At 38.7% G+C, this 26456-nt stretch overlaps 1 protein-coding gene across 1 annotated transcript in view; it reads right to left on the bottom strand.

The window, feature by feature from the left end:
* ESR1 (estrogen receptor 1) overlaps positions 1-26456 on the bottom strand; it is a 284287-nt gene that overhangs the window by 224102 nt on the left and 33729 nt on the right. The window contains 1 exon segment of the mRNA NM_001286958.1: positions 10917-11107. Within this exon segment, the coding sequence (NP_001273887.1) occupies positions 10917-11107 (191 nt within the window).

Raw genomic sequence — 26456 nt, 5'->3', positions numbered from 1 at the left:
TTAGAGTGCTGTGTTTAACTTGTCTATGGTGTAATATGTATTATTACAACCTTTCCCTTTGTGCACAAGCTGAATCCTTCATTGGACTTCAGGGTCTCTGGATTATAGATTTTGCATTTGTGAGGAACTCATGCAGAGAGGTCTGTGGGTGTGCACACATGTGTTTGGACGAGTACAGTAAGAAAAACCAAGAACTGAGTCCAGTAGAAGAGAGGCCACACTCCTCAGAAGTCAGGTCGGGTGGTGAAAAGGGGAGAGAATGGTAGGTACCAGATAACACAGGTAAGGAAACACAAGTCCCAGAGGGTTTGGTGATGACATGGAGCAAATTAACTTGAAAAGCATTGGAGCAGTGCAAGGGACTGTGCATGAGGTAGAGGAACAGACAGAGCTGGTCTGCAGGGGCTTGTGCAGTGGCAAGGGTATCCCTGGAGTAATGGGCATGCTAGCAATCAAAAATAAATAAATAAATAAACAAACAAACAAACAAACAAATAAATAAAAATAAAGGAGAAAATTATCTCTATGATGACTATAAGGTACCACTATGGCATTGGTTAACAGTAGTGGCAAATGCACTCTTACACACTGCTCAAATGAATTTCCTTATTAGTAAGTCTGAAGTGTCAAAGGAACAAAACAATCATGAAATCTGATTATCTTAAGAATTGTAATTTATATTCTCTGGCGTATAAGGAAAATATTGCATGTGTCACTTAATGAAATATACTGAAGTGATGCAGCCATTATTTTAAGTCACTGTGTTTAGATTTCAATCACAAAAAAATTCATATTTATATATGTAATCTAGCCACCCATTCACTCCATACTTCCTAATACATCATACATGATTTTGAAACTGCCAAATGATTCAGACAAAAAATTTAAATCCATGTATTCTTTCTCAAAGAAAATGGGGAACAGTACCTAATTGCAGAGAGATATTATAGTTAATAATTAATAATAATTGTTTTCTTTTTTCCTTTATTTCTTAGCAACTAAAAAAATAAAATCTCTTTTTATTGCAGCTAACAAAAAATAAAATGTGGGGAAAATAATAGAAGTGCTCTTCCTCACTATATTCTCTCTCAAGTCAAATATTTCTTTCCTTTAAAAATATCAAATCTGGGATGCCTGGGTGGCTCAGCAGTTGAGCGTCTGCCTTCGGCTCAGGGTGATCCTGGAGTTCCGAGATCTAGTCCCACATCAGGCTTCCTGCAGGGAGTCTGCTTCTCCCTCTGTTCCTCTGCCTATGTCTGTGCCTCTCTGTCTCTCTCATGAATAAATAAATTTTTTAAAATCTTAAAATATATATATATATATACATATATATATATATATAATCTGCCCTATAACTTGCACACGAGGAGAGAATTAACATTATAGCAAGAAAAATTTTACAAATTAGATGATATACCTATTTGAAGTAGATTTTTCTTGAATGTTATTTTTCAGTCAAAAAAACAGTCCTTGCCTGCAAGGAAGTTATAGTATAACCTGTATATAGAGCTGAAATAGTAAGGTATATTATATAGTTCAGAAATGAGCAGCCTACATCTCAAAGCATACTTTTTTCTGAATGAGTATCAGAAAAACAGACCATTCTATTTAAAAGGATATAGCGTTTTAAAGGTATTAACACAGGCAGCCCTGGTGGCTCAGCGGTTTAGTGCCACCTTCAGCCCAGGGCCTGATCCTGGAGACCTGGAATTGAGTCCCACTTCGGGCTCCCTGCATGGAGCCTGCTTCTCCCTCTGCCTGTGTGTCTCTGGTTCTCTCTTTCTCTGTGTGTGTCTCTCATGAATAAAGAAATAAAATCTTTTTAAAAAATAATAAATAAAAATAAGGGTATTGACAGCAGCTTTCTATGAAGGAAAAGAAACTTGGGCAGAATTGGGCCTTGGGCCACCATTGGTAGGTTTTGTAAGAACAATGTCAACACGTAATTGTGAGGGCTAGTTGATGCCCTTTGAAAATGTGCCAATTAAAGACTATCTATAATTTTGTGCGAAATTTTGTGCGAAATAGGGCTTTCTAATGGAATTGTTGATATGCGTAACCACTGCATATGGGCACAAACTCTACCACTTTAATGGAAACAGTCAATGCCATCACCAGGACAGAACCACTTAGTAGGGAAATTGGAAATTTAATTTCAATCAGATGAACAAAAAAATGGAGAAGAATGTTTGAAGTGGTAGCATAAAAAACACCAGTGATTAAAAACATTTGGAACCTTTGCTTACCCTTCAAAGGCATTTGTTGCCATGGTTTTTAAAGACCTCTGAAAGCTTCAGCTGTGTCCACAAGAGCTGCCAAGAAATAGGGGTTCTATACTGATTTTATTTGTCAGATGCATTTTGTCTTAATTATCTCCAAGATAAAGATTACTTGGCCAAAGGGAGAAAAAGGAAGAGCCACTATCATTTCACAGGTAAAAAGACTATGATTTTGCTTTTCTGAGGCCTTCTTCCAGTGTATGCATTCATGTGCACATACATCAAATTTCATACTCTAGCTGTAGAGTAACAAGCACTTAAAATCAGTAAGGAGAATGACATTCTTACATGGAAGAAAGTTTTCAGTTCTTGAACTTCAAGGCTGTGCCTTTCTTTTTGTCTGATGAGAACCAGGAGCCAAACATCTAGCACATTTACCAATACCTAGGGGTAAGGATTTTCTTTCAAAACGTTTCATCACAAATGCTTTCATTTGAAAATTACACGATAGTTATATATGTACACATGGAAACTCTCCTGCCCTTTGGCCTCAATGGTCTTACTTCTTTGCTGTACAACATGCATGTTACTATAAGATGTAAAGGAAAAATGAGAAGTAGAAATAATGGAAGGATTAGGCAAGCTCTGGGTCCAAAAAGATGCCTGTGGATTCCCACCATAAAAAAAAAAAAAAAAAAAAAAACCTGTTTTTTATTTGAAAATCATAAAAATGCTTATATTTATTCCTGCTGTTTACTATTTGTTACAGCTTACTATGATGGAGTTAGCATATTCTCTTTTAAATTGTAAACTCCTTGAGAGCAGCATTTGGCCCTGTTGGGCTAATTTGTCATTTTCCTCTTTAGAAGGGCCTTGAACATACACTTTGAATAATGAGAGTGTTTCTTACAAGGTTTTAGGAAGATGCAGGGAACTCATAATACATAATTATGAGAATCAAGAGGAAGTTTCCGGAGTTATTTCTCCACTATTAATAATGGGCAACCTTCAGAAAGTAGTTAAACCATTCTTTTCACCAAGTTTCTTTCAAAATAATTGAGGCAATTGATTCAAATCTTCAGCCCTGGATGGTCTGCAGAGTGCTAATTATCTCTTTGTAGCTGCTGGGTAATACTGTCTGGATACCCAGCTACCATGTCAAACCCAGTATGTATGGAATCGAACTTACCATACAACCCCTCTCTGATTGGCCTTTCTCTTGCTTTTCTCAGCTCAGGTGATGATGCTATTATTTTCCCTCGGTATGTGAACCTCTTAACTTCCTTCTCTCCCAGACATCTCATACTGAATCACCTTAAAACAACATAGATTCTTGCATTATAATATCCTTCCATCTAACCCCTTTTTTCTTCATTTCACAGAAACCCAAAAGCCCAGAAATATTAGAATACCAGCCATGTTTCCACTCTCTCCCTCTGTAATCTCTCCTATATGCCTCTGGGAGGTTAATCTTAATTAAAGTGCATCTTGTCCCATCTCTCCCATGACTGAAAAAATGTAATGGTTTGGTGTTACCTGAGGCCCACAAACGGATCCTAACCTTCCTCTCATACTTTTTTTTTTATTCACTGAGTGATTCCTACAATACAAGGCCTTGATCTGGACCTTACCTGTGAGGTGCTCACATTCGGTAAGAAGAAAAGACACATCTACACGAGTACTTGCAGTCCTAGACACAGAAGGCCACAAGAGAGAGAGAACTTCTGCATTAACAGCAGAGAAGGTTTGATGACAATGACTCCTGACTAGAATAGGAAGAGCTTTTACACGTAGGTTTGGAAAAGAATTCCCAGCAAAGAAATGGAATGCTCATATTGGAGTAACAACAGGTAGTCCGGCATAAAAATATTACTTCAAAAGTAGAAATGGTGACTTGGAAATCCTTGAATGGTGGTCGAAGGATTCTTCTCTGGGCCATAGAAGTCATTAGAGCCTTCTGCACAAGGTACTGACATGATTAGTTATCTTCTTTAAGCACAGTAGGAGACTGGCAGTATGCAGAATGACTTGGAAGAAGGAAAACCAAATGAAGCAAGGGGTTAAGTGAAGGAGAAAAAGCAAAAAGAAAAATTAAGTTCTTGCACTGAGCCTGGGAAAAGGTAGTAAGAATTGGACAAATACACATTAGAGAAGTGATCTCAACAGAACTCCACTACAGTTCTGATGGGAAACATCAGGAGTAAGAAGCTAAAGATAACTGACCCTAAGGTTTTAAGTGTAAGTGCCTGAGGGAACAACACTCCCCAGAGGAGTGGCTAGTGTCAGATGAAGATCCATGGGAGGGGCAGCCCCGGTGGCATGATCCTAGGTGTGATCCTGGAGACCCGGGATCAAGACCCACATCAGGTTCCCTGCATGGAGCCTGCTTCTCTCTCTGCCTGTGTCTCTGCCTCTCTCTCTCTCTCTCTCTCTCTCTCTGTGTGTGTCTCTATGAATAAATAAGATCTTAAAAAAAAAAAAAAAGATCCATGGGAGTCCTGAGGAAGCCAGGTTGAGGCAGGAGCTATATGTGGAAGATATCTGCATAGTAGTGACCCTTGAGGTCTTAAATATTGTTTCCCAAGGGCTTCTGTGACAAAGTACCACAAATGTAAAGTACTATTTTACAACACAAAGTATTATCTCATAGTTCTGAAGGCTAAAAATCTGAAATCAAGTTGTCAGCAGGGTTATGCACTCTTTGAAAGCTGTGGGAAACACTACTACTTCCTTGCTTCTTTATAGCTTCTAGTTTTTGCCAGCAATCCTTGGGGTTCTTTGGCACATAGATTCACTACTCCAATCTCTCTCTCAGTGGTCTTATGGCATTCTCCTGCCTGTCTTTTTTTTTAAGATTTTATTTATTTATTCATGAGAGACACACACAGAGAGGTAGAGACATAGGCAGAGGGAGAAACAGCCTCCCTGTGGGGAATCGGATGTGGGACTCGATCCCAGGACCCCAAGATCACAATCTGACCCAAAGGCAGATGCTCAACCACTGAGCCACTCAGGTGCCCCTCTAAATGTCCCTCTTAATAAGGACATTAGTCCTATTGGATCAAGGGTCCACCCTACTCCAATATGACTTCAACTTATTTAACTGCAATGACTTATTTGGAAATACTGAGGTATTGGGGGTTAGGGCTTCAATATGGCTTTGGGGGAAGCACTATTCAGCCCAAAACAGATATGCATGAGACCACCTAGGAAACTGGTTAGAGAAAAGGATGGAAAGGTAAAGAGACTGCAAATGCTGGGGAATGCCTAGTTTTAAAAAGCTAAAGCTGAAAAGTAAAGAGGCAGAAAGAGGACAATAGCCCTCTGTTCTCTCAAGGCTTATTTCCCTGAGCTTATCTTGGTTTATGCCATTTTACATTTCTGGAATTACTTTCCAAACTGCTTGTTACGTATGGAAATCCTTCATTTCTTTCGAGGCCTATATCAAATATGCCACTTGCATTAATGTTTCTCCTGCCAGCCTTACCCAGTGAAATCTCTTCCTTCTCTGAGATCCTCTAGCAGGTCTTATCTACTACTCTTTTGACCGTTTGTCATACTCTACTTATGTGAGTAGAGTGTACTCAACACTAGAAGAGGCATTGGAGTAACAGTAACCAACAGGGCAGAGCAGACCTGACATCAACTTTCACTGAGCTTACGTTCAGGTTCAGGCAGGAATCTGGGGAAGCAGCACCTGGTACAGAAAGACAATCATCAACCAAATGATTAAATAAGAGAACTTCATTAATGGTTTAAGGGCCTTAAAAAATAAGGGTAATGGAGTATAAAACACACACACACATACACACACACAAGCGGCAAATGTTTGTAGGATTACTTTGGGTAAGGTAATCATGGAAGACTTCTCTAAAGATACTGACACAATCATGACATGACATGATCTTTTTCTCTGAGAAAATGATCTTAGGCAGAGATCTGAATAACAAGAAGCCAGTCAAGTAAAGATGTGGGTGTTGCAAGCAGAGGGAAAAACGTGCTGAGGTCCTGAGGAAGGAACATGGTTGGTGTGCTGGAGGAAAAGAAAGGCCAGTGTAGCTGGATGGCACTAAACAGTGGGGAGAAATAAGCAGGTTTAAGATAGTGGAGAATATCTGAAGCCATAGGAAGGAATCTGGACTTTAAGTGCAGTATGAGTTTTAGGGGAAAGACCATATGACCTGGTTAATATATTTAAAAGATTTCTCCTGCTGTTGCATGGAGACTAGATGATAGAGGCGCAAGTGTGAAATACAGAGATCAAAATTCAGTATTATTGTGTGCATATATTATCAAGGCCTCAACTTTGAGCTATATCTCTGAAAGGATTCCAGAGATAAAATAGTTACATGATGAGAAAGCAGCCTCCATTTCTTCCCCACCCGCTGGCCTTTTCCAGGCATGGGTACATATGTCAAGCCAGAAGGTGACCAGAAATGTGAAACTATATGCAAAAACTAATCTGTCTTAGAAGAATAATGGTGATTTCCTAAGCACAAAAGGCCTAAATTCTCTCTTAATACAGCTCTACAAAGTGGATGGAACCAGCTAAATAGGCAAGGTTCTTCAGAAAGTCAGGCTCTGCTTACCCTCAGTTGCTGTTTGGGGAGCTATCCAGGGTGCTGGAATTCTCTCCCCTCCCCCTCCCATGCTTTCCAAGACCTAATGCTTGTCAGTTATCCTTATTGGACCTAACACCTCACTACCTTGAATCATAACCAGATTCCACTGTGATACCACCTGATGTCCTTCTGGTCTCAGCTAACCCTTTTTTTTTAAGATTTTATTTATTCATGAGAGACACCGAGAGAGGCAGAGACACAAGCAGAGGGAGAAGCAGACTCTATGCAGGGGGCCTGATATGGGACTCGATCCCAGGACTCCAGGATCACGCCCTGGGTGAAGGCAGGTGCTAAACCTCTGAGCCACCCAGGGATCCTCAGCTAACTTTTAAATCAACACCTGCCTGGGCCATGTCTGTTTGATCTAATGTTAATTATCTTCTTTGTACATCTGAGAAAGATAATATGAAGTGGCAGCATAGCTAGTGGTATACAAATAGGCTTGGGACTCCACTGTACCTCATGACCGTTAGAAATAATAATGTCAGAGAAGCAGTGAGCTCAATGGAGTCTTTGTCCTTTGGAATAATATTCAAAGGTAGTACTGGGCTGTTGAACCAATAATCAAATCTGCTTATATAACTCATCCAAGGTCTCTGCCTACAACACAACTTAAGAAACACTGCTTCTCCATCTGCAATGATTAACAAGCTCATGTACTATCCCATTTTACCCCTCCCTTAAATAGCATCCTTGACTTTGCTTTTAAAAAAAATATGTTCAACTGAAAGCCATTACTCAATTTTTTGAGTAATCAAGTTTATACAGTAAGTAGTGGATGAAAATTTGTATGCTTTCAAATCAAACACTTTACCTCTTCAACTAAAACACTTAGAGCACTAGAGTAATCTGATGGATACTCATTTCTAGCTCTCTTCTTAAATAACAAGAAAAACAGGGACAGCTACAGCATCTTCAGAAGTTTCTACCTACATATCAGACCCTTCACTGTCCTTAAATAGGTTTGAGGGGCAGTATGACTTATAAAGAGCCAAAGAAGTTCAGTAAAAACTTTTTAGTTGCAAGTTTTCAAAACTACAATGAGAAAATGGGACAAGAAACCAGTGAACTTGCTCTGGTATTTCCTTTATATATGCACAAACAAGCCAAATACATAGAAATACCATTCAAGTAAAAAGGAAATAAATTAGTTTGTTTTTACATAATCTAAGAATAAATATATGGCCAAGAATGTCTTTGTTTAATCTAATGATCAATTAATTTCATTAATTTCTATTCACAGAGCTCCCCAAACTCCCTTTCACCTCCTGGTCTTTGCTTATATGCTCATTCCTATGAGTGAACATCCATCCCCTCCTTTATTTTGCTCACTCGACTCATCCTCCAGACTTAATTTTAAATCAAGAAAACTTCTCATAGCCTGACTCAACCCCCAACAGGACTGAGTGACATTTGGACTCCTCTATAAGACCCTCCACTCATCCTCATCTTGGCACTTGTCACACTGTAATTTAGTTGCCAATTTTTTTTGCACAACTCTCTCACTACCTTTTAGGGTCTATGAGAATGAGGACTATGCCTTTCCTATAATTTTATCTCCAGGACTTTCCACAGTGTTCTGGCTAGTAGAGGCAATCAATGAATAAATAAATGAATTAATAAACAGAATCATTTTTAAGGTCCCTCCTCATGTCTAAAGGTACTATCTTTGTCTCATTTCTATGCTTCTTCTAAAACTTTGGACTCAATATTCACCTCATTTAGTAAAGCTTATTTAAGTGACTTCATACCATAATACGAAGTTTCTGAAGCCAGGCAGAAATTGTAGCTTATGCAGTTTATATATAGTACAATTTTATATAATTTATAGTACAATGAAATCCTACTGTTTAGTCTGTATATGTAAGATGGAGATAAGATATATATTTTAACCATCAAAGAGTAAGCAGAAATTTTTTTTAAATGTTTGAACTTTTGATAATGCCATATACCAATAAAACATTTTTTATTAGCTCACATTTCCTTCACTATTTTTATAAGTGTATTTTTCTTTTTTCCTTTTTTTTTGCTCTGATACTTTAATGCTCAGAGTATGATGTGAAGTTATACAGTACAATCTTCAATGCTGAACAAATAGGATAAAAATAATTTGTGAGAATATTGGTATTGTTCCTTGAAGACAGGTCCTTTTTATCTTCAATCTTAGTAATTTGACCTTTATAACTGAAAATATTTATTTTCTTATATTCTTCTATTATATTCCTTATCTTTATCATATAATTGCACTTCACCTATACTGACTTACTTTCTAATTATATCATAAGAACAAGTATCTTTGCCACCCCAATAAATTTCCCAAATAAATTCCAAATTTTGTGGGAATACAGATTATGTCTGACACATATTTTGATTTCTCTCAGAACATCTAGCACAGGTACAGAGTAAGTTTTTAATAAATATGAATAGTCAAAACTTTAGATTTAGAAACATCTATTCCCTTTCCATGCATTAAATCAAGGGTTAGCAAATTATGGCTCATAGGTCATTTCTGGTCAGTTCTGGCCTATTTTTGTGTATAAAGTTTTATTGGCACACACCCATTTACTTATATATTGTCTATGGCTCCTTATGGGCCACAATGTCAGGGCTGAGTAGTTGCAACAATGACTGCAAAGCCTAAAATAGTTACTATCTGGATTTTTACAAAAAAAATTGTTGCTGAACACTGCTATCAATGATTTTTACAGATGAGAGAACTCAGTTTCAGATAAGTCAAGTTTATAATTGAACCTGTTCACTAAACCTACCTCTGTCAGATGATTTGTCAATACCAGATTAAATATTTGGTGAAAATAATGCTATTTTAGAATATATAAAAGCAAATAAACAGTAATATCACAAATGAATATGGTTGTTGAAAGACCTTTCAGGGCTTATCCTAACTTAAACCAAATAGAAATGCCATTTTTCTAAATTAAGACAGTATCATTTGGTAAAATTGAATAATCTATGTTGTTTTAACACATAGATATGTGTATATATACATATCCATGTATACATTTATATATATTTATACATATATATTACATATGTGTGTATACATGTATAAAAAAAATTTGCTATCAGAGAATATCATTAATTTTATTTAAGAAACCCAACAAAAAAAGTGCAAATCTTACAGTAGATTTCTAAAAGATGTTGAAAGTAAGAACTGTCAAAAAAACTGCTTTAAAATGGACTGAGATAAATATATATATATGTATATATATATATATATAAAATGAACCAAGATAAAGTTAATTCAGCTAACCTAAACTCCTGTCAGACTGCTATGCCTGTCAGACAAAGAATCTTTAGCATAGATATTTTGGGTAGTAGAAATGATTGATGTTTCTCCCAGAGCATCCTCTAAAATGCAACAATATAGACATTCTTGGAATAAAAATAAATTGCAGCTGTCAGTATAAGGGTGACTTGGTAAGCCACATATAAAAAAAGGATCAAGGCACACAGGTGAATGAAATGTTACAAGTAAATACTAACTGCTTATACTGATAATATGTCCCCTATTACAGGTCACCAGCTATTGAGTCTTCTCATTTTAGCAAAAGTCATATCATCTACTGAGACAACAAAGAGGTGGAGGAAGAACAAGAGAAGAACAAGTCAAGTTAGAGTTGATGCAAAGAACTGGTGCTCTGGAGCAAAGATCAGAACAGAATCCATATCTGGACACAACCAAGGTGGAAGGTAGTAATGTACAGACAATTCGTATTACATGTATTGTATAAGCCCCGTTGCCTGCAACACATGAATATCTGAGCACAGACCTCTGGAAACCCAGCTATTAAAATCCCCTTCCTGTTGAGTTGCTCAAGACTGCTTGGATCTTGCCAATGGAAGGAGCATAATTACTCAGCCAGCCACAACTACCCTGGTCTTTGTCAACTCTTTCTACCGAGAACTTTTTTATATTCATGTTTCTACCAGAGATACTAATGGACCTACCAGGTATTAGTGTTTTCTACTACAAATGGCTGCTCATATGCCTTCTTTCTTCAGTTGCTTCCCTTCAAGATTAAAGGGAAATAAGTTGTTTTCAACACACTATTACCTTGAATACTTCTCTTGAAAAAGGCCTTACAGCCCTCACAGGACCAGACTCCATAATGGTAGCCTGAGGCATAGTCATTGCACACTGCACAGTAGCGAGTCTCCTTGGCAGACTCCATGGCCATGTTTCCTTTGTCACTGGTACTGGCCAATCTCTCTCTGCCACCCTGGCGTCGATTATCTGAATTTGGCCTGGAAAAAAAGAAATAGGAAAAAATAAAAACAGTGAATCTATTAACATTAGAAAAGCAAAACATGTACACTCTTCTAAAGAATAAGAGGCTTGGGGGATGCAGCAGATCCACTTTATTCTGACATTTTGAAATAATGAATCATAATGTAAGCTAATCTTTCATTACCTCTTGCCAGCTGTTACAGCAAAAGGTGTTTGCCTATTCTATTAACCTTGAGGGGAAATTGTTTATTGCAAACTTGCTTAAAAAATGGACTGCCTACACCAGAATATATTATTCAGAAAATGACAAAATGAAATTAGCTGGTTTTTAATAGATTTATTCACTTTTTTTCAGGGATTCACAGTTAATGAAAAATCATCAGAGACCAATGGTTATTCAAATTCTACACACACTACGGATCTTTAGGAAATAGAGAAAAAGTATAAACCAGCTGGAGCATTTGAAACTCAAATGAACTGATGAACAACATAGAACATCTATAGAAAGGTAACAATTCAAATTTTTATGTCATCATTACCATGTAACCCTGGATACCAGTTTTTATCACTTGACTATACCTTCAAGGTGCCATTCAATATTCAACACTGCTCTTTAAGAGTGTGTAGAATAAGAAGAGCAGAGAAACACAAATGATTATTCTAACTTTAGAAAAGCGCACAGAGGATATATATCCCAGAAAGAGACCTGAGAATTAACAGTACGTTCTAGGATAACCAAGGAAATGAAGAAGTCAAAAATTTTAAGGAGGAAGAAACAGTGATTGATACTGCCAAATGGGGCAGAGAAGTCCAATAAAGCAAGGACTGATGGAATGCAGTTAGATTTGACGAAGAGGAACCTCAGCAGGGAATTTCAGTAGATGAGTCCAAGCACAGGCCAAAAGCCAGTGGGTGGAAAAGTAAATGGAGTATGAGGAAATGAAAATGAGTGAAGGCCATTCCTCTGAGAACTTGGATGACAATGGGTAGAGAAAGAGATGGGGTGGTTGCTAAAGAACATAAAGATAAAAAAGGATTTTCAGAATGGAAGTGGAAGCCTCATCTAGAATGAAGGGAATGGGCAGTAGAGAGGGAAGAGCTGAGGCTATAAAGTAAGGCAGAACAGAGCAAAGTCAAGGGAAGTCTAGCAGTTGGGATTAAAGTCACAGGTAGAAGGCACAGCCTCAACAAAGACACCTTGAAGAAGACAGAGAGAAAAGAGGTCAGAAAAGGAGATGAAATGAAGTTTGCATCTCTTGTTTAACCAAATATAGGACCGGAACTTAGATCAATCCAGGATTTGCTAGGCATATGCAACTGAATAAAAGCAGTGGAAGAGAACTGAGGTTGTATGGTCAGAGCCCAACACAGTACCTGGTATGTAGTTGGCACTTGGTAATATCTTAAATGAACTCATAGAATGTTTTAGGGTATACAGGAAAAGAAGAAAAGTCGAAAGATATTGGAAGGATACATGGAGTGAAGGGTCCCATAAAACACTAAAAAAAAAAGAAGAGAGAGAGAGAGAGAGCTGAGGTGCGCAGGTGGCTCAGTTGGTTAAGCGTCTAACTTTGGCTCAGGTCATGATCTCAGGGTCTTGGGATGCCAGGTTTGACTCCTCCCTCAGCAAGGAGTCTGCTTGTTCCTCTGCCACTCCCCCTGCTCATTCTCTCTCTCTCTCTCTCTCTCTCTCTCTCTTTTCCTCAAATAAATAAATAAATTTTTTAAAAAAATAAAAAATAAAATTTAAACAAAGCAACCTAGGATGAGATAAAGTGAACTGAATATAGAGCTTCCAGGGTCTCTGATTATAGAAGCTCATGCTTCCAGCTTCTACTCCCCACCCAAATAACCAAACCACATTGACTTTTTCACTGGCCCTCCTTTTCACAAGCCCTATCTTTCCTTTTAGCTGAAATTTTATTACCCTTCCATGCCCTGATCACTCATTGATATTGTCCACAATTTTGTGGTGGAGGTTCTCAAACAATGCTTGCCATAATACTCACAAAATACTGGCTCCTTGAGTTGAGCATCTCTGATTTGGCCTTTTTTTTTTTTTTTCCATTCTAAATGACATAGCTCTTAGTTTGACAGCCTCAAATGGAAGTTCTTTATTTTTTAATATCTTTAGAGACACTAGCTTGCAGTTTTCAATTCTAGTTCATATTCTTTTGCCTATCCCCTTCCATTTCATCACAGTGCTATTGAACTCCCCTCTCCCCAATCAAGCTCAAAATTCTGTACTGTTTGTTTATTAACATCTTATTCCAGTGCTTAGGAAGCAGCCCTAAAAATTTAACTATAGAAGCTTAGTGCCTTTGGGGGGCAGTGTGGTTAGCAAGCTTGACACTGACAGTTTCAGTGCCTTATAAATCTTAGGTACTGTAGCCTCAATACCTAGCTCAGGGCCCAGCACACAGCAGGTATTCTATACATATTTGCTGAAGGAAAGAAGGAAGGAAGGAAGGAAGGAAGGAAGGAAGGAAGGAAGGAAGGAAGGAAGGAAGGAAGCAGGCAGGCAGGCGTGAATAACATATGCACCATCAAAAGTTCCCAAGTATCAAGCATCCTGCACCCATCCCTGCACAATAAAATACTGCAAGTTTTAAAATTGTGGCAGGATAAATATAACATAAAATTTATCATCTTAACCATTTTTTAATTTTTTAAATATTTTATTTATTTATTCATGAGAAACAGAGAGAGAGAGGCAGAGAGAGACACAGGCAGAGGAAGAAGCAGGCTCCATGCAGGGAGCCCAACGTGGGCCTCAATCCCGGGTCTCCAGGATCACACCTTGGGCTGAAGGTGGCGCTAAACCACTGAGCCACCCAGGCTGCCCAACAATTTTTTTAGTGTAGAGTTAAATAATGTTAAGCTATTCACATTAGTGACAACCAATCTCCAGAGCTTTTCCATCTCACAAAACTGAAGCTTCACACCCATTAAACAATCCCCCATTGCTTCTTCCAGCCAGGCCCTGGCAACCACCACTCTACTTTCAATCTCTATGCGTTGGACTACTCTAGATAATTCAGAAAAGTGGAAATATATAGTAGTTGCCTTTTTGTAAATGGTATTTTTTTAAATTTTTTTATTGGAGTTCAATTTGCCAACATATAGCATAACACCCAGTGCTCATCCCGTCAAGTGCCCCCCTCAGTGCCCATCACCCAGTCACCCCAACCCCCTGCCTACTTCCCTTTCCACTACCCCTTGTTCATTTCCCAGAGTTATGTGTCTCTCATGTTCTATCACCCTCACTAATATTTCCAATTAATTTCTCTCCTTTCCCCTTTATTCCCTTTCACTATTTTTATATTCCTCGTATGAATGAGACCATATGTTTGTCCTTCTCCAATTGACTTACTTCACTCAGCATAATACCCTACAGTTCCATCCACGTCAAAGCAAATGGTGGGTATTTGTCGCTTCTAATGGCTGAGTAATATTCCATTGAATACATAGACCACATCTCTTTAACCATTCATCTTTCGATGGACACCAAGACTCCTTCCAAAGTTTGCCTGTGTTCTCCTCTAGGATGTTGATGGATTCGTCTCACATTTAGATCTTTCATCCATTTTGAGTTTATCCTTGTGTATGGTGTAAGAGAGTGGTCTAGTTTCATTCTTCTGCACGTGGCTGTCCAATTTTCCCAGCATCATTTATTGAAGAGACTGTCCTTTATCCAGTGGATAGTCTTTCCTGCTTTGTTGAATATTAGTTGATCACAGAGTTGAGGGTCCAATTCTGGATTCTCTATTCTTTTCCATTGATCTATGTGTCTGTTTTTGTGCCAGTACCACACTGTCTTGATGATCACAGCTTTGTAGTACAACTCAAAATCCGGCATTGTGATGTCCCCGGCTCTGGTTTTCTTTTTCAATATTCCCCTGGCTATTTGGGGTCTTTTCTGATTCCACACAAATCTTAAGATGATTTGTTCCAACTCTCTGAAGAAAGTCCATGGTATTTTGGTAGGGATTGCATTAAATGTGTAAATTGCCCTGGGTAGCATTGATATTTCCACAAAATTAATTCTTCCAACCCATGAGCATGGAATATTTTTCCATCTCTTTGTGTCTTCCTCAATTCCTTTCAGAAGTGTTCTGCATTTTTTAGGGTATAGATCCTTTACCTCTTTGATTATGTTTATTCCTAGGTGTCCTATGCTTTGGGGTGCAATTGTAAATGGGACTGACTCCTTAATTTCTCTTTCTTCAGTTTCATTGTTAGTGTATAGAAATGCCACTGATTTCTGGGCATTGATTTTGTATCCTGTCACATTACCGAATTGCTGTATGAGTTCTAGCAATCTTGGGGTGGAGTCTTTTGGATTTTCTATGTACAGTATCATGTCATCGGCGAAGAGGGAGAGTTTGACTACTTCTTTGCCAATTCGAATGCCTTTTATTTATTTTTGTTGCCTGATTGCTGAGGCTAGGACTTCTAATACTATGTTAAATAGCAGTGGTGAGAGTGAACATCCCTGTTGTGTTCCTGATCTTAGGGAAAAGGCTCCCAGTGTTTCCTCATTGAGAATGATATTTGCTGTGGGCTTTTCATAGATGACTTTTAAGATGCTAAGGAATGCTCCCTCTATCCCTACACTCTGAAGAGTTTTGATCAGGAATGGATGCTGTATTTTGTCAAATGCTTTCTCTGGATTTATTGAGAGGATCATATGGTTCTTGTTTTTTCTCTTGTTGATATGATCTATCACGTTGATTGCTTTACAAGTGTTGAACCAACCTTGCATCCCAGGGATAAATCCCACTTGGTCATGGTGTATAATCTTCTTAATGTACTGTTGGATCCTATTGACTAATATCTTGTTGAGAATTTTTGCATCTCTGTTCATCAGGGATATTGGTCTATAATTCTCCTTTTTGGTGGGTTCTTTGTCTGGTTTTGGAATTAAGGTGGTGCTGACCTCATAAAACAAGTTTGGAAGTATTCCATCTCTTTCTATCTTTTGGAACAGCTTTTTTGTTTCTTCTTTAAACATTTGATAGAATTCCCCTGGGAAGCCATCTGGCCCTGGACTTTTGTGTCTTGGGAGGCTTTTGACGACTGCTTCAATTTCCTCCCTGGTTATTGGCCTGTTCAGGGTTTCTATTTCTTCCTGTTCCACTTTTGGTAGTTTGTGGTTTTCCAGAAATGCATCCATTTATTCTAGATTGCCTAATTTATTGGTGTATAGCTACTCATAATATGTTTTTAAAATCGTTTGTATTTCCTTGGTATTGGTTGTGATCTCTCCTTTTTCATTCATGATTTTATTAATTTGAGTCTTTTTTGTTTTTAATAAAGCTGGCTAATGGTTTATCTATGTTATTAATTCTTTCAAAAACCAACTCCTGGTTTTGTTGATCTGTTCTACAGTTCTTAGGTCTCTGTTTCATTGAGTTCTGCTCGAATCTTTATTAACTCTCTTCTTCTGCTGGGGATAGGTTTTATTTGCTGTTCTTTCTCCCATTTCCTTAGGTGCAAGGTTAGCTTGTGTATTTGAGTTTTTTCCAATTTTTGAGGGATGCTTGTATTGCGATGTATTTCCCTCTCAGGACTGCTTTTGCTGTATCCCGAAGACTTTAAACGTTTGTTTCTTCATTCTCATTAGTTTCCATGAATCTTTTTAATTCTTCTCTAATTTCCTGGTTGACCCTTTCATCTTTTAGCAGGATGCTCTTTAACCTCCAGGCGTTTGAATTTCTTCCAAATTTCTTCTTGTGATTGAGTTCTAGTTTCAAAGCATTATGGTCTGAAAATATGCAGGGGACAATCTCAATCTTTTGGTATCAGTTAAGACCTGATTTATGACCCAGTATGTGGTCTATTCTGGAGAAAGTTCCATGTGCACTTGGGAAGAATGTGTATTCAGTTGCGTTTTGATGTAAAGCTCTGTAAATATCTGTGAAATCCATCTGGTCCAGTGTATCATTTAAAGCTCTTGTTTCTTTGGAGATGTTGTGCTTAGAAAATCTGTCAGTTGCAGAAAGCGCCGTGTTGAAGTCTCCCAGTATAAGTGTGTTATCTAAGTATGTCTTAACTTTGATTATTAATTGACTGATATACTTGGCAGTTCCCACATTAGGAGCATAAATATTCATGATTGTTAGGTCCTCTTGTTGGATAGACCCTTTAAGTATGATATAGTGTCCCTCTTCATCCCTTACTACAGTCTTTGGAATAAACTTTAATTTATCTGATATGAGGATTGCTACCCCTGCTCTCTTTTGAGGACCATTTGAATGGTAAGTGGTTCTCCAACCTTTTATTTTCAGGCTGAGGTGTCTTTAGGTCTAAAATGAGTCTCTTGTAAACAGCAAATAGATGGGTCTTGTCTGACACCCTGCATCTTTTGATGGGATCATTAAACCCATTCATGTTCAGAGTTACTATCGAAAGATATGAATTTAGTGTCACCATAATACCTATTCAGTCCCTGTTTTTGTGGATTATTTCTTTGGACTTCCTCTTTCTTTTACAGAGTCCCCCTTAATATTTCTTGCAGAGCTGGCTTGGTGGTCACATATTCTTTTAGTTTCTGCCTATCTTAGAAGCTCTTTATCTCTCCTTCTATTCTGAATGAGAGCCTTGCTGGATAAAATATTCTTGGCTGCATGTTCTTCTCATTTAAGACCCTGAATATACCCTGCCAGCCCTTTCTGGCCTGCCAGGTCTCTTTGGAGAGGTCTGCTGTTAATCTAATATTTCTCCCCATATAAGTTAGGGATCTCTTGTCTCTTGCTGCTTTTAGGGTTTTCTCTTTATCTTTGGAATTTGCAAGTTTCACTATTAAATGTCAAGGTGTTGAACAGTTTTTTTTATTTTTTTTTTATTATTATTTTTTTATTTATTTATGATAGTCACAGAGAGAGAGAGAGAGAGGCAGAGACATAGGCAGAGGGAGAAGCAGGCTCCATGCACCGGGAGCCCGACGTGGGATTCGATCCCAGGTCTCCAGGATCGCGCCCTGGGCCAAAGGCAGGCGCCAAACCGCTGCGCCACCCAGGGATCCCTGAACAGTTTTTATTGATTTTAAGGGGGATCTCTCTATCTACTGGATCTGAATGCCTGTTTCCCTCCCCCAAGTTAGGGAAGTTCTCAGCTATGATTTGTTCAAATACACTTTCTGGTCCTCTGTCCCTTTTGGCATCCTCTGGAACCCCAATTAAACATAGATTTTTTTTTCCTTCTGAGGCTGTCATTTATTTCCTTTAACCTTTCCTCATGGTCTTTACATTGTTTTTCTCTTTTTTCCTCAGCTTCCTTCCTTGCCATCAACTTGTCTTCTATGTCACTCACTCTTTATTCTACCTCATTAACCCTCATCGTTAGTACCTCCAGTTTGGATTGCATCTCATTTAATTGACTTTTAATTTTGGCCTGATTAGATCTAAATTCTGCAGTCATGAAGTCTCTTGAATCCTTTATGCTTTTTTCCAGAGTCCACCAGTAGCTTTATAATTGTGCTTCTGAACTGGCTTTCTGACATCGAATTGTAATCCAAATTCAATGGCAGAGAGTATGGTTTCTGATTCTTTCTTTTGTGGTGAGTTTTTCTGTCTAGTCATTTTGCTCAGTGCAGAGTGGCTAAAAACGAGTTGTACTTGTTAGAAGCGCAAACTCTTCTCTCTGTAGCGTTCCAGCTCTTCGTTCTTTAAATCTCAGGCTGAATTCGTAGGTTTTCAGGATGATTTGAAAGTTATCTAGGTAAGTTGGTGGGGACAGATGACTTGGGGACCCTACTTTTCCACCATCTTGCCCCGCCCCCTATAAATGGCATATTTCACTTAGCATAATGTCCTCAAGGCTCAGTCGTGTTGTAGTATGTGTCTGAATTTCCTTTCCCTTGTAAGGCTGAATAATATTCTATTGAACATATATACCATATTTTGTTTATCTGTTCAGCCACCATTGGGCAATGGACATTTGGGCTGCTTCCATATTTTGAATAATACTGCTATGAACATGGATGTTCAAATACTTCTGCAACAGCTTGATTTCAATTCATTTGGATGTATACCCAGAAGCTGGATTGCTGGATCATATAGTAATTCTACTGTTAATTTTGTGAAGAACTGCCAGATTGTTTTCCATAGTGACTGCACTATTTTGCATTCCCACCAACAATGCACAAGGGTTCCAATTTCTCTGCATCCTTTCCAATATTTTTTCTGTTTTGTATAGTTTTGTTAATAGTAGCCATCCTGATGGGTTTGAGATAATCACTGGATCTTAAGATCACCTCTACTACCAACCTCTTCTAATCCCAACACTGGTAATAATTTATTCCTGTTCTGAACTCAGTAACCTGTTTTTCTTTATTTCTCTTCCACTGTTTGTTATATTCTTACTTCTTCACTTGTATATTCATGTGTTTCCAGAGCTGCTAAGTTGCTGGTCTCTTATTCATCTTTGGAACCCCAATTGTTTATAGCAGAGTGCCTCATCCAAAATAGAGACTCAATAAATATTGATATCAAATGAGTTAATCAATGACTGAATCAATATAGTAATAATTTTTACAATCTAAATGGAATATGCAAATATTGTTTTTAAAAGTACTGGTAGAAGGGCAGCCCGGGTGGCTCAGCGGTTTAGCACCACTTTCAGCCCAGGATGTGATCCTGGAGTCCCAGGATCGAGTCCCACATCAGGCTCCATGCAGGGAGCCTGCTTCTCCCTCTGCCTGTGTCTCCTTCTGTGTGTGTGTGTGTGTGTGTGTGTGTGTGTGTGTGTGAGATAATAAACAAAAAAAAATCTTAAAAAAAAAAAGTACTGGTAGAAAATGTGTAATAGCAAAAGCTCATTTTCCCCAGATCTAGCAGACAGGCATGCTGTCAGCAAAATGGCTTTCATCTACACTTTATCTTTGAGATGTCCCTGGAATACTGAAAATCCACTGCAGACACAGGGCATAAAACCAGACGGCCTCCAAAAAAGAAGAGAGGAAATTTCACAGGCCATATTTCCTCTCTATAAAGGAACTTTTTTATCCAACTTGAAAAATCATACATGTAACATTGTCAATTATCATTTTGGCCCAGCCCTGCTCTGTGAATGCTCCTAAATAGGGATGTCATAAAAATATAATCCAGATCAACCTAAAAGACAAGTGAGATCTTCTCGTGGGCTGCAAAATACTGTGGCACCTTGAAATATGTTCAGGTGTTCTGGAATATCCACTAGGCCAAGGTAATTTGGTACAACTACCTCCAGACAGAGATCTGTGTCCCCAGAATGCAGACTCACTTGGCCTCATCTGCAGTGGAAACGAGCAGAGTGGGAGGTGTCCGTGCCTGGACTCAGACCAAGCCACAAGGGTAGGCCAGGCACCAACCTGCGGTTAGATCAGCCCCCAGGAATGAGCCTCATTAGAGGTCTCAGGCTCATCTCTTCCTGCTTCCCAATCCCCAGCCTTGCCCAGCTGCATCTGTCAAAGACATGGCACTTTGGCTTCATGCTTCTTTGGGAGGATATGTTTATCCATGTTTAGGGCAATCTTTCTTCTTCTCAGTCAGCCTCAGAGGTCCTTTGGCTTCTCCTTATTTTCACAGAACTAAAATTAACTACTCTCACTTTCATGATCTAGATGTCCTCAGGTTCTGCCTTCCTGATAAAAGACTTCAGAAACCCTAACCAAGCCCTTATCTCTTTCCTCTAGGTGAAGATTTAACTAATTCCTTAGCCAAATTGCTAAAATATTTCTCTCTTTGTAATTCTATCCCTTTCTCATTGAATTGTCATCAAACCTCTATGGTTTGTCATCTTGGGCACAAGACTCAGATAAGAAGTTTGCTAGTTTACCAAGTTACATGTTCGTCAGCCTTACAGGTATGTTTAAAGATTCTCTAAAAAGAAGTAAGGCAGAAGCTTAAGTGAAAAATGGAAGGATGTTCTGAGAGCGACTGAACACACTGCAGCTCTGAGGCACACAAGTGCTAAGGAACTAAGTGACGGCAGAGAAAAGAAAGGCAGGAACATGAGAGATCAGATAATAAGAGACAACAACACTGCACCTATGAAAGCTAGAAACTCAACTGACTAGATTTAGTTCTCTTTCATTACATCCATTGACTACTAAACATTCCCCAATGGATGCCACACTGTTATATCAATCACATCCAATCATATTTAATGTGATTTAAGAGAGAAGTCTGAAAGCATTCTTATTGGGTCCAGAAAGGGGACTCTCATAGACCAAGTCATTACATAGCATAATAAAGTGCATTTATCAAGAAGATTTTCATTAATTAAAGGAAGAGTTTGAAGCTCAGCGTAATCAAATACTGACAGTTTTCTAACCATAAATCATGGCACCAGCCAATCCAAAGGCATTGTTCACCTGCTGAGTCAAGCATTTTTAAAAAACTTTTAAAGCTTTTGTTTCTAGAAGAAATGTTTTTGCAAAGCTAAATTTAAAGAACAAACAGATGCCCATTCCTTAGAGATGTGGGTTAATTTTTAGTGGGATAACCTCATAAGGCTCTAATCCCCAAATCAAATCCCCAAAGTTATGTGCACCCAAAGTGTCTTACACTTTTTCTTGATGGCACTTACCATAATTTCCAGTCCTATGTTTGAGTGATTATTGACAAATATATGTTCCCTCTAAAAAATAGTAAATTCCATGAAGGCAGAGATCAAGTCTCATCTCCTCCCAATTTTAAGTGACACACATCAATTAATTCCTTAATAAACATTAGCTAAATATACCTCTTCCATCTAATCTCTGACCAAATATCAGTTATTTCTTCAAAACACTATGCCTATCTTCCTTTGTATTCCTTATTTTCATCATTCTTGCCTAAGACATAAATAACCCTATAACTGAATTACTAAAAGTAGTCTTCAGCCTCCCACAAGTCCTCAAACTCAGTCTGTCTGCCCCAGACAGTCTGTCAAAAGAATGGTCACAAAATACAACTTTCATCTTTCAAAAACTCATTACATATATCTGAGTGTATTACCTTTCTGGGGGAACAGGGATCTGTTTAATAATATAGCAAAGACTCTGAAACTATCTTTTCTAGAAAACATACATAAATAAACTCTCAAACTTGTGCCTATAATTCTAGCGGAATAATAAACCAGAAAAATAAAATTTAAAAATCGTCGACATATAGAATTAAGCTCAAATTCTTGAATTCCCTGATCCAACCAGTTCTCTCTACAGCTCCCTGAGCAAAATTTTATCAACTCCATCTTTGAGAAATTGCTCACACAACATTCTCCACAGTCTGTTTCCCATCAGCCATCACATTTCAACTCTCATAGAAATGTAAGCTTTAGTTCACCGTCTTCCATAAGGCTTATTATCCTAAGTATTCCAACTCATGCTGGTTCAACTTTGAACTCCCAGCACTTCAAGCCTTCACCACTTCTCCCAACACCTAGTTAGACATTGGCTTATCATCTCTCTGGCAACCACTCCTATTTCCTTTGCAGTATTTTTTTCTTCTACCAGGCTCCTAAATGGCAGTGTTCCTCAGGGTCTGCCCTCAGCCCTCTGTCATCCTTAGCTGACATTTTCTTTGTGGAAATCTTGCCATGTGTGTGGCCACACACAAATGCCATCCCATATCGCTCTCCTGGACTTCGAAAACCCATTTTGTAGGTGTAGATTTGAATTACCCACTCTGTAGCTCCTCTTGAATGACCCAAAGAAACTTGAAATTTAATATGCACAAACCTGAGCTCAGTATCTTTCCCAGAAAGCCTGCTTATATTCCTACATTCTTATTTTGGCCTTATCCTAGGATCCAACCAAGGCATTTAAGTATGCTGTTCCTTCTGCCCAGCCCCTGAAGAACTGTTCACCCTGCTTCCCAATCCCCGGGAACAGCTTGAACTTAATTTTCTCCAGGGAGCTTTGCTGACCTCCAGCAGCTAGATTACACCCACCCTAGACTCTCCCTAGTGGAGTAGCTGTCTTTTTGCTCCTTGTAATACTGTAAATTCTAATAAATATATATTTGGTCTTTGTCCCACTTCTTGCACAGAGCTTCTAAAACCCTTGGAATTTCCGAAGTGATGAGAGCAACAAAGGTGTCTCTTATATGTCAATGAGATAACTTTTGGACTTCACCTAAGGATGAGGGCTCGGTGCCAGAGAAATCATCTCAACCAGAGGGTTAAAACTTTCAATCTCCTGTCATGCCATCTTTCACCTTCAGGGGAGAGGCCCTGAGGGCTGAATCAATCACCACTGGCCAACAATTTAATTAATCACCCTTATGTAATGAAGCCTCCATAAAAACCCAAAAGGATAAGGTTCAGAGAGCTTCCAGGTTGGTGAACATGTGGAGTTGCTGGGGAAGTGTGTACCTGGAAAGGACGCAGAAGCTTCACACTTTTCCCATGCCTTACCCTAAGCACCTCTTCCACCTGGCCATTCCTGACTTAGATCCTTTTATAATGAACTGGTGATCTTGTAAGTAAAATGTTTCTCTCTGAGTTCCATGAGCAACCCTAGCAAATTAATCAAACCCAACAAGGGGTTCATTGCAACCTCTGATTTATAGCTCATTTATAGTTAGTCAGAAGCACAAGTAAAAACCTGGGCTTGTGATTTGCATCTGAAGTAGGAGCAGTCTCATAGGGCTGAGACTGTAGAGTCTGATGCTATCTCCAAGTAGATAGTGTCGGAATGGAGTTAATTGCTTGGTGGTATATTAAACACACACACACACACACACACACACACACACAGAGTCAGAGTCACACCTCCCTGTTTAAAACCCTTGGCAGCTTCCTACTACATCAAGAATAAAATTCAAAAAACCCAGCATGATCGTGTCCTGCCTGTCATTCCAAAGACTCCTCATGTTCCTTCCCTGGTTCCCAAGTTCCAAGCACTGAGCCAGTCGCAGCTGCCCCACAAACGCCAAACACCGCCATGTCTCCAAGCCCTTCTCCTTGACAGGCTCCCACCTCCATACAGTTCCTCTCCTTATCAAGTGCCATTTCTTTTTTTTATTTTTATTTTTATTTATTTATGATAGTCACACAGGGAGAGAGAGAGGCAGAGACACAGGCAGAGGGGGAAGCAGGCTCCATGCAGCGGGAGCCCGACGTGGAATTTGATCCCAGGTCTCCAGGATCGCGCCCTGGGCCAAAGGCAGGCGCCACAACGCTGCGCCACCCAGGGATCCCTCAAGTGCCATTTCTTGATAGAGAGAAATACCTTGCTATTTCTTTTCAAGGTATTTCTTTCTACCTTGCTAAAGTAGTTTTTCTATTACTTCCAACCTCTTCTAGTTTATTCCTTTATAGCACTTATCACTACCTGACATCAAACCAAATTTTAATTTATTTTATTATGTGTCTTGCCCACTGAAATGGAAGCTTCATTCCCCAGCACCTTGAAGAGAGCTTAGTATAGAAATCATGATGCATAAATAAATGTTGATGCTATGAACTATCATTTTGTTGTCCTCTGTTTAATTATCTATCTTACCCATGCACCATAACTTTCACCAAGCAGGGACTGTGACCACCTTTCTTATCATAGTCACCCAGCTCATGCTCAGCAGCCAGACACACAGTAAAGTGATCAGTCAGTATTTGCCATCTGAATGAATTATGGACACAGTGAAAGCCTTCCCAGCTCCACGCCTGCACACTCCCATATCACAAACCCGTCCTCCATACTACAATAGGAGTGATGGCTCTATTTGTAAAATGGACCGCTATTTGAAACCCTTCATGTCTCCTCAACATCTTGGAAAGTCTTCCTTATCTTCTTTGGATGGTGGACCACAGGAAAATACCCTTATTTACAGAAACACAGATTTTGCTTAAAATCTTAGGGTATTCATTAGCCTCTGAAGTCCATGAATGGTCCCTCCAGAAGACTTCGGACTAAGAACTCCCAGTCAACAGAAGAAATGCAGACTCCATAGCACAGCCAATGTGACCTGGCCACTGTTCCAGCTCCAGCCCTACCCTTCCCTGCAATGGTTAATTTTATGTGTTGCCCTTCTCTGACCAACCTAGTACATCTCTGGACCTATGCCCACACTGCTTCCTATCTTCGCCAAAAGGAAAAATCTCCTGAGTGAAAATGCCCACTCAGGTAGCAGCCACTGAATTTCTCAACAGAATCAACATGTGTTCCTAGAATATCACATATATAACTATTTTGAGCTAGCCATCATTGTCACTGTGTATCTCCAGGAAAGAGATCCTATTACCGTCACTTTTGCTTTCTAGTTTCCAGCAAAGTACAGGCAAATAGTATGAATTTGATAGTCATCAGGGAATAAGTAAAATTATATGTTCCATACTATGTGTCTTGCCTTCTCAACTAGGCTGTAAAATTTTCAAGATTATGGAAACTATATTTTAATATTTTTTATCATCACCAAAAAACCTGGTACAGTACTTTGCACAAAGAAATAGCTAATAAAACCCTACTGGATAAATTAATCAGCAAAGAATTAAGAACAACTTTGCAAGAGACATAGTTGAATCTGTTGCAACAGTAGAATGATGTATCAAGATAATGAGAAGCCAATTATTAATGCCTGTGTGTGTATCAACATCCATATCAATCTGTTTTTGAGTTCCTTGTATTTCTCTCTGCCTTAAATATAAACATGAATGGGCATAAGTTAGTGGTGGTTTGTACTTATGACCAGCACTTACCTGTGTGTATCTCCACTCTCTGTGAAGGTTTGTGTTTGAATTTTAATATAATCTCTATTTATTTTCCATGGCAATAAATAGATATTTTTTAAATGGACAAATTGATCTAAAATGGTAGTGTCTAGCAAGGAAATATCCTGAACCTCATTTTTAGAAAAGCTCCAATTAACTGAGTTCTGGGTCAGGTTTGAGTAACCCATTAAGTCATATAATAGACCTTTTCTGGGCAAGTTTTTAAAGCAATTTTAGGTACTTTAAGCAAGCTAAAAATTATCCTCTGGGTGACAAAAATAGGTCTAAGATTCTAGATCCTTGACAATGCTCATCTGAAAACTTCATCTATCCTTGCTTCATATTATCCATTTAATGAGTGTAATTTTTGTTTATGTTGATTATGTGTTAATCTAGTTAACAGAGGCAGATAATATTCTTCCCTAAGAGATGGAAAAGAAAACTCCTTCAAAATAATGACTGGCAATACATACCATTGAAAGCAGCTCCACCAAATGAGCAAGAGAGAGAGTTACAGCTGCTGGTTCAAAACTCTGCCCAAAGTTCGAAACCACGCCCTGGATTTCTGGAAAACCAATAATGACTCCTGGCCTAACAAGATAAGGGGAGCTGGAAGGGCAGGCAAGCAAAGTTTCACAGGACAATGATGGTTGTGTCAGGCACTATTGTTAAGTGCCTTATGTGTAATCGATC

Source organism: Canis lupus, chromosome 1, assembly GCF_011100685.1.
Source record: "Canis lupus familiaris isolate Mischka breed German Shepherd chromosome 1, alternate assembly UU_Cfam_GSD_1.0, whole genome shotgun sequence".
Taxonomy (NCBI): Eukaryota; Metazoa; Chordata; class Mammalia; order Carnivora; family Canidae; genus Canis; species Canis lupus.
The sequence above is the reverse complement of the archived record's forward strand: the minus strand, read 5'-3'. Positions and strand labels throughout refer to the sequence as shown.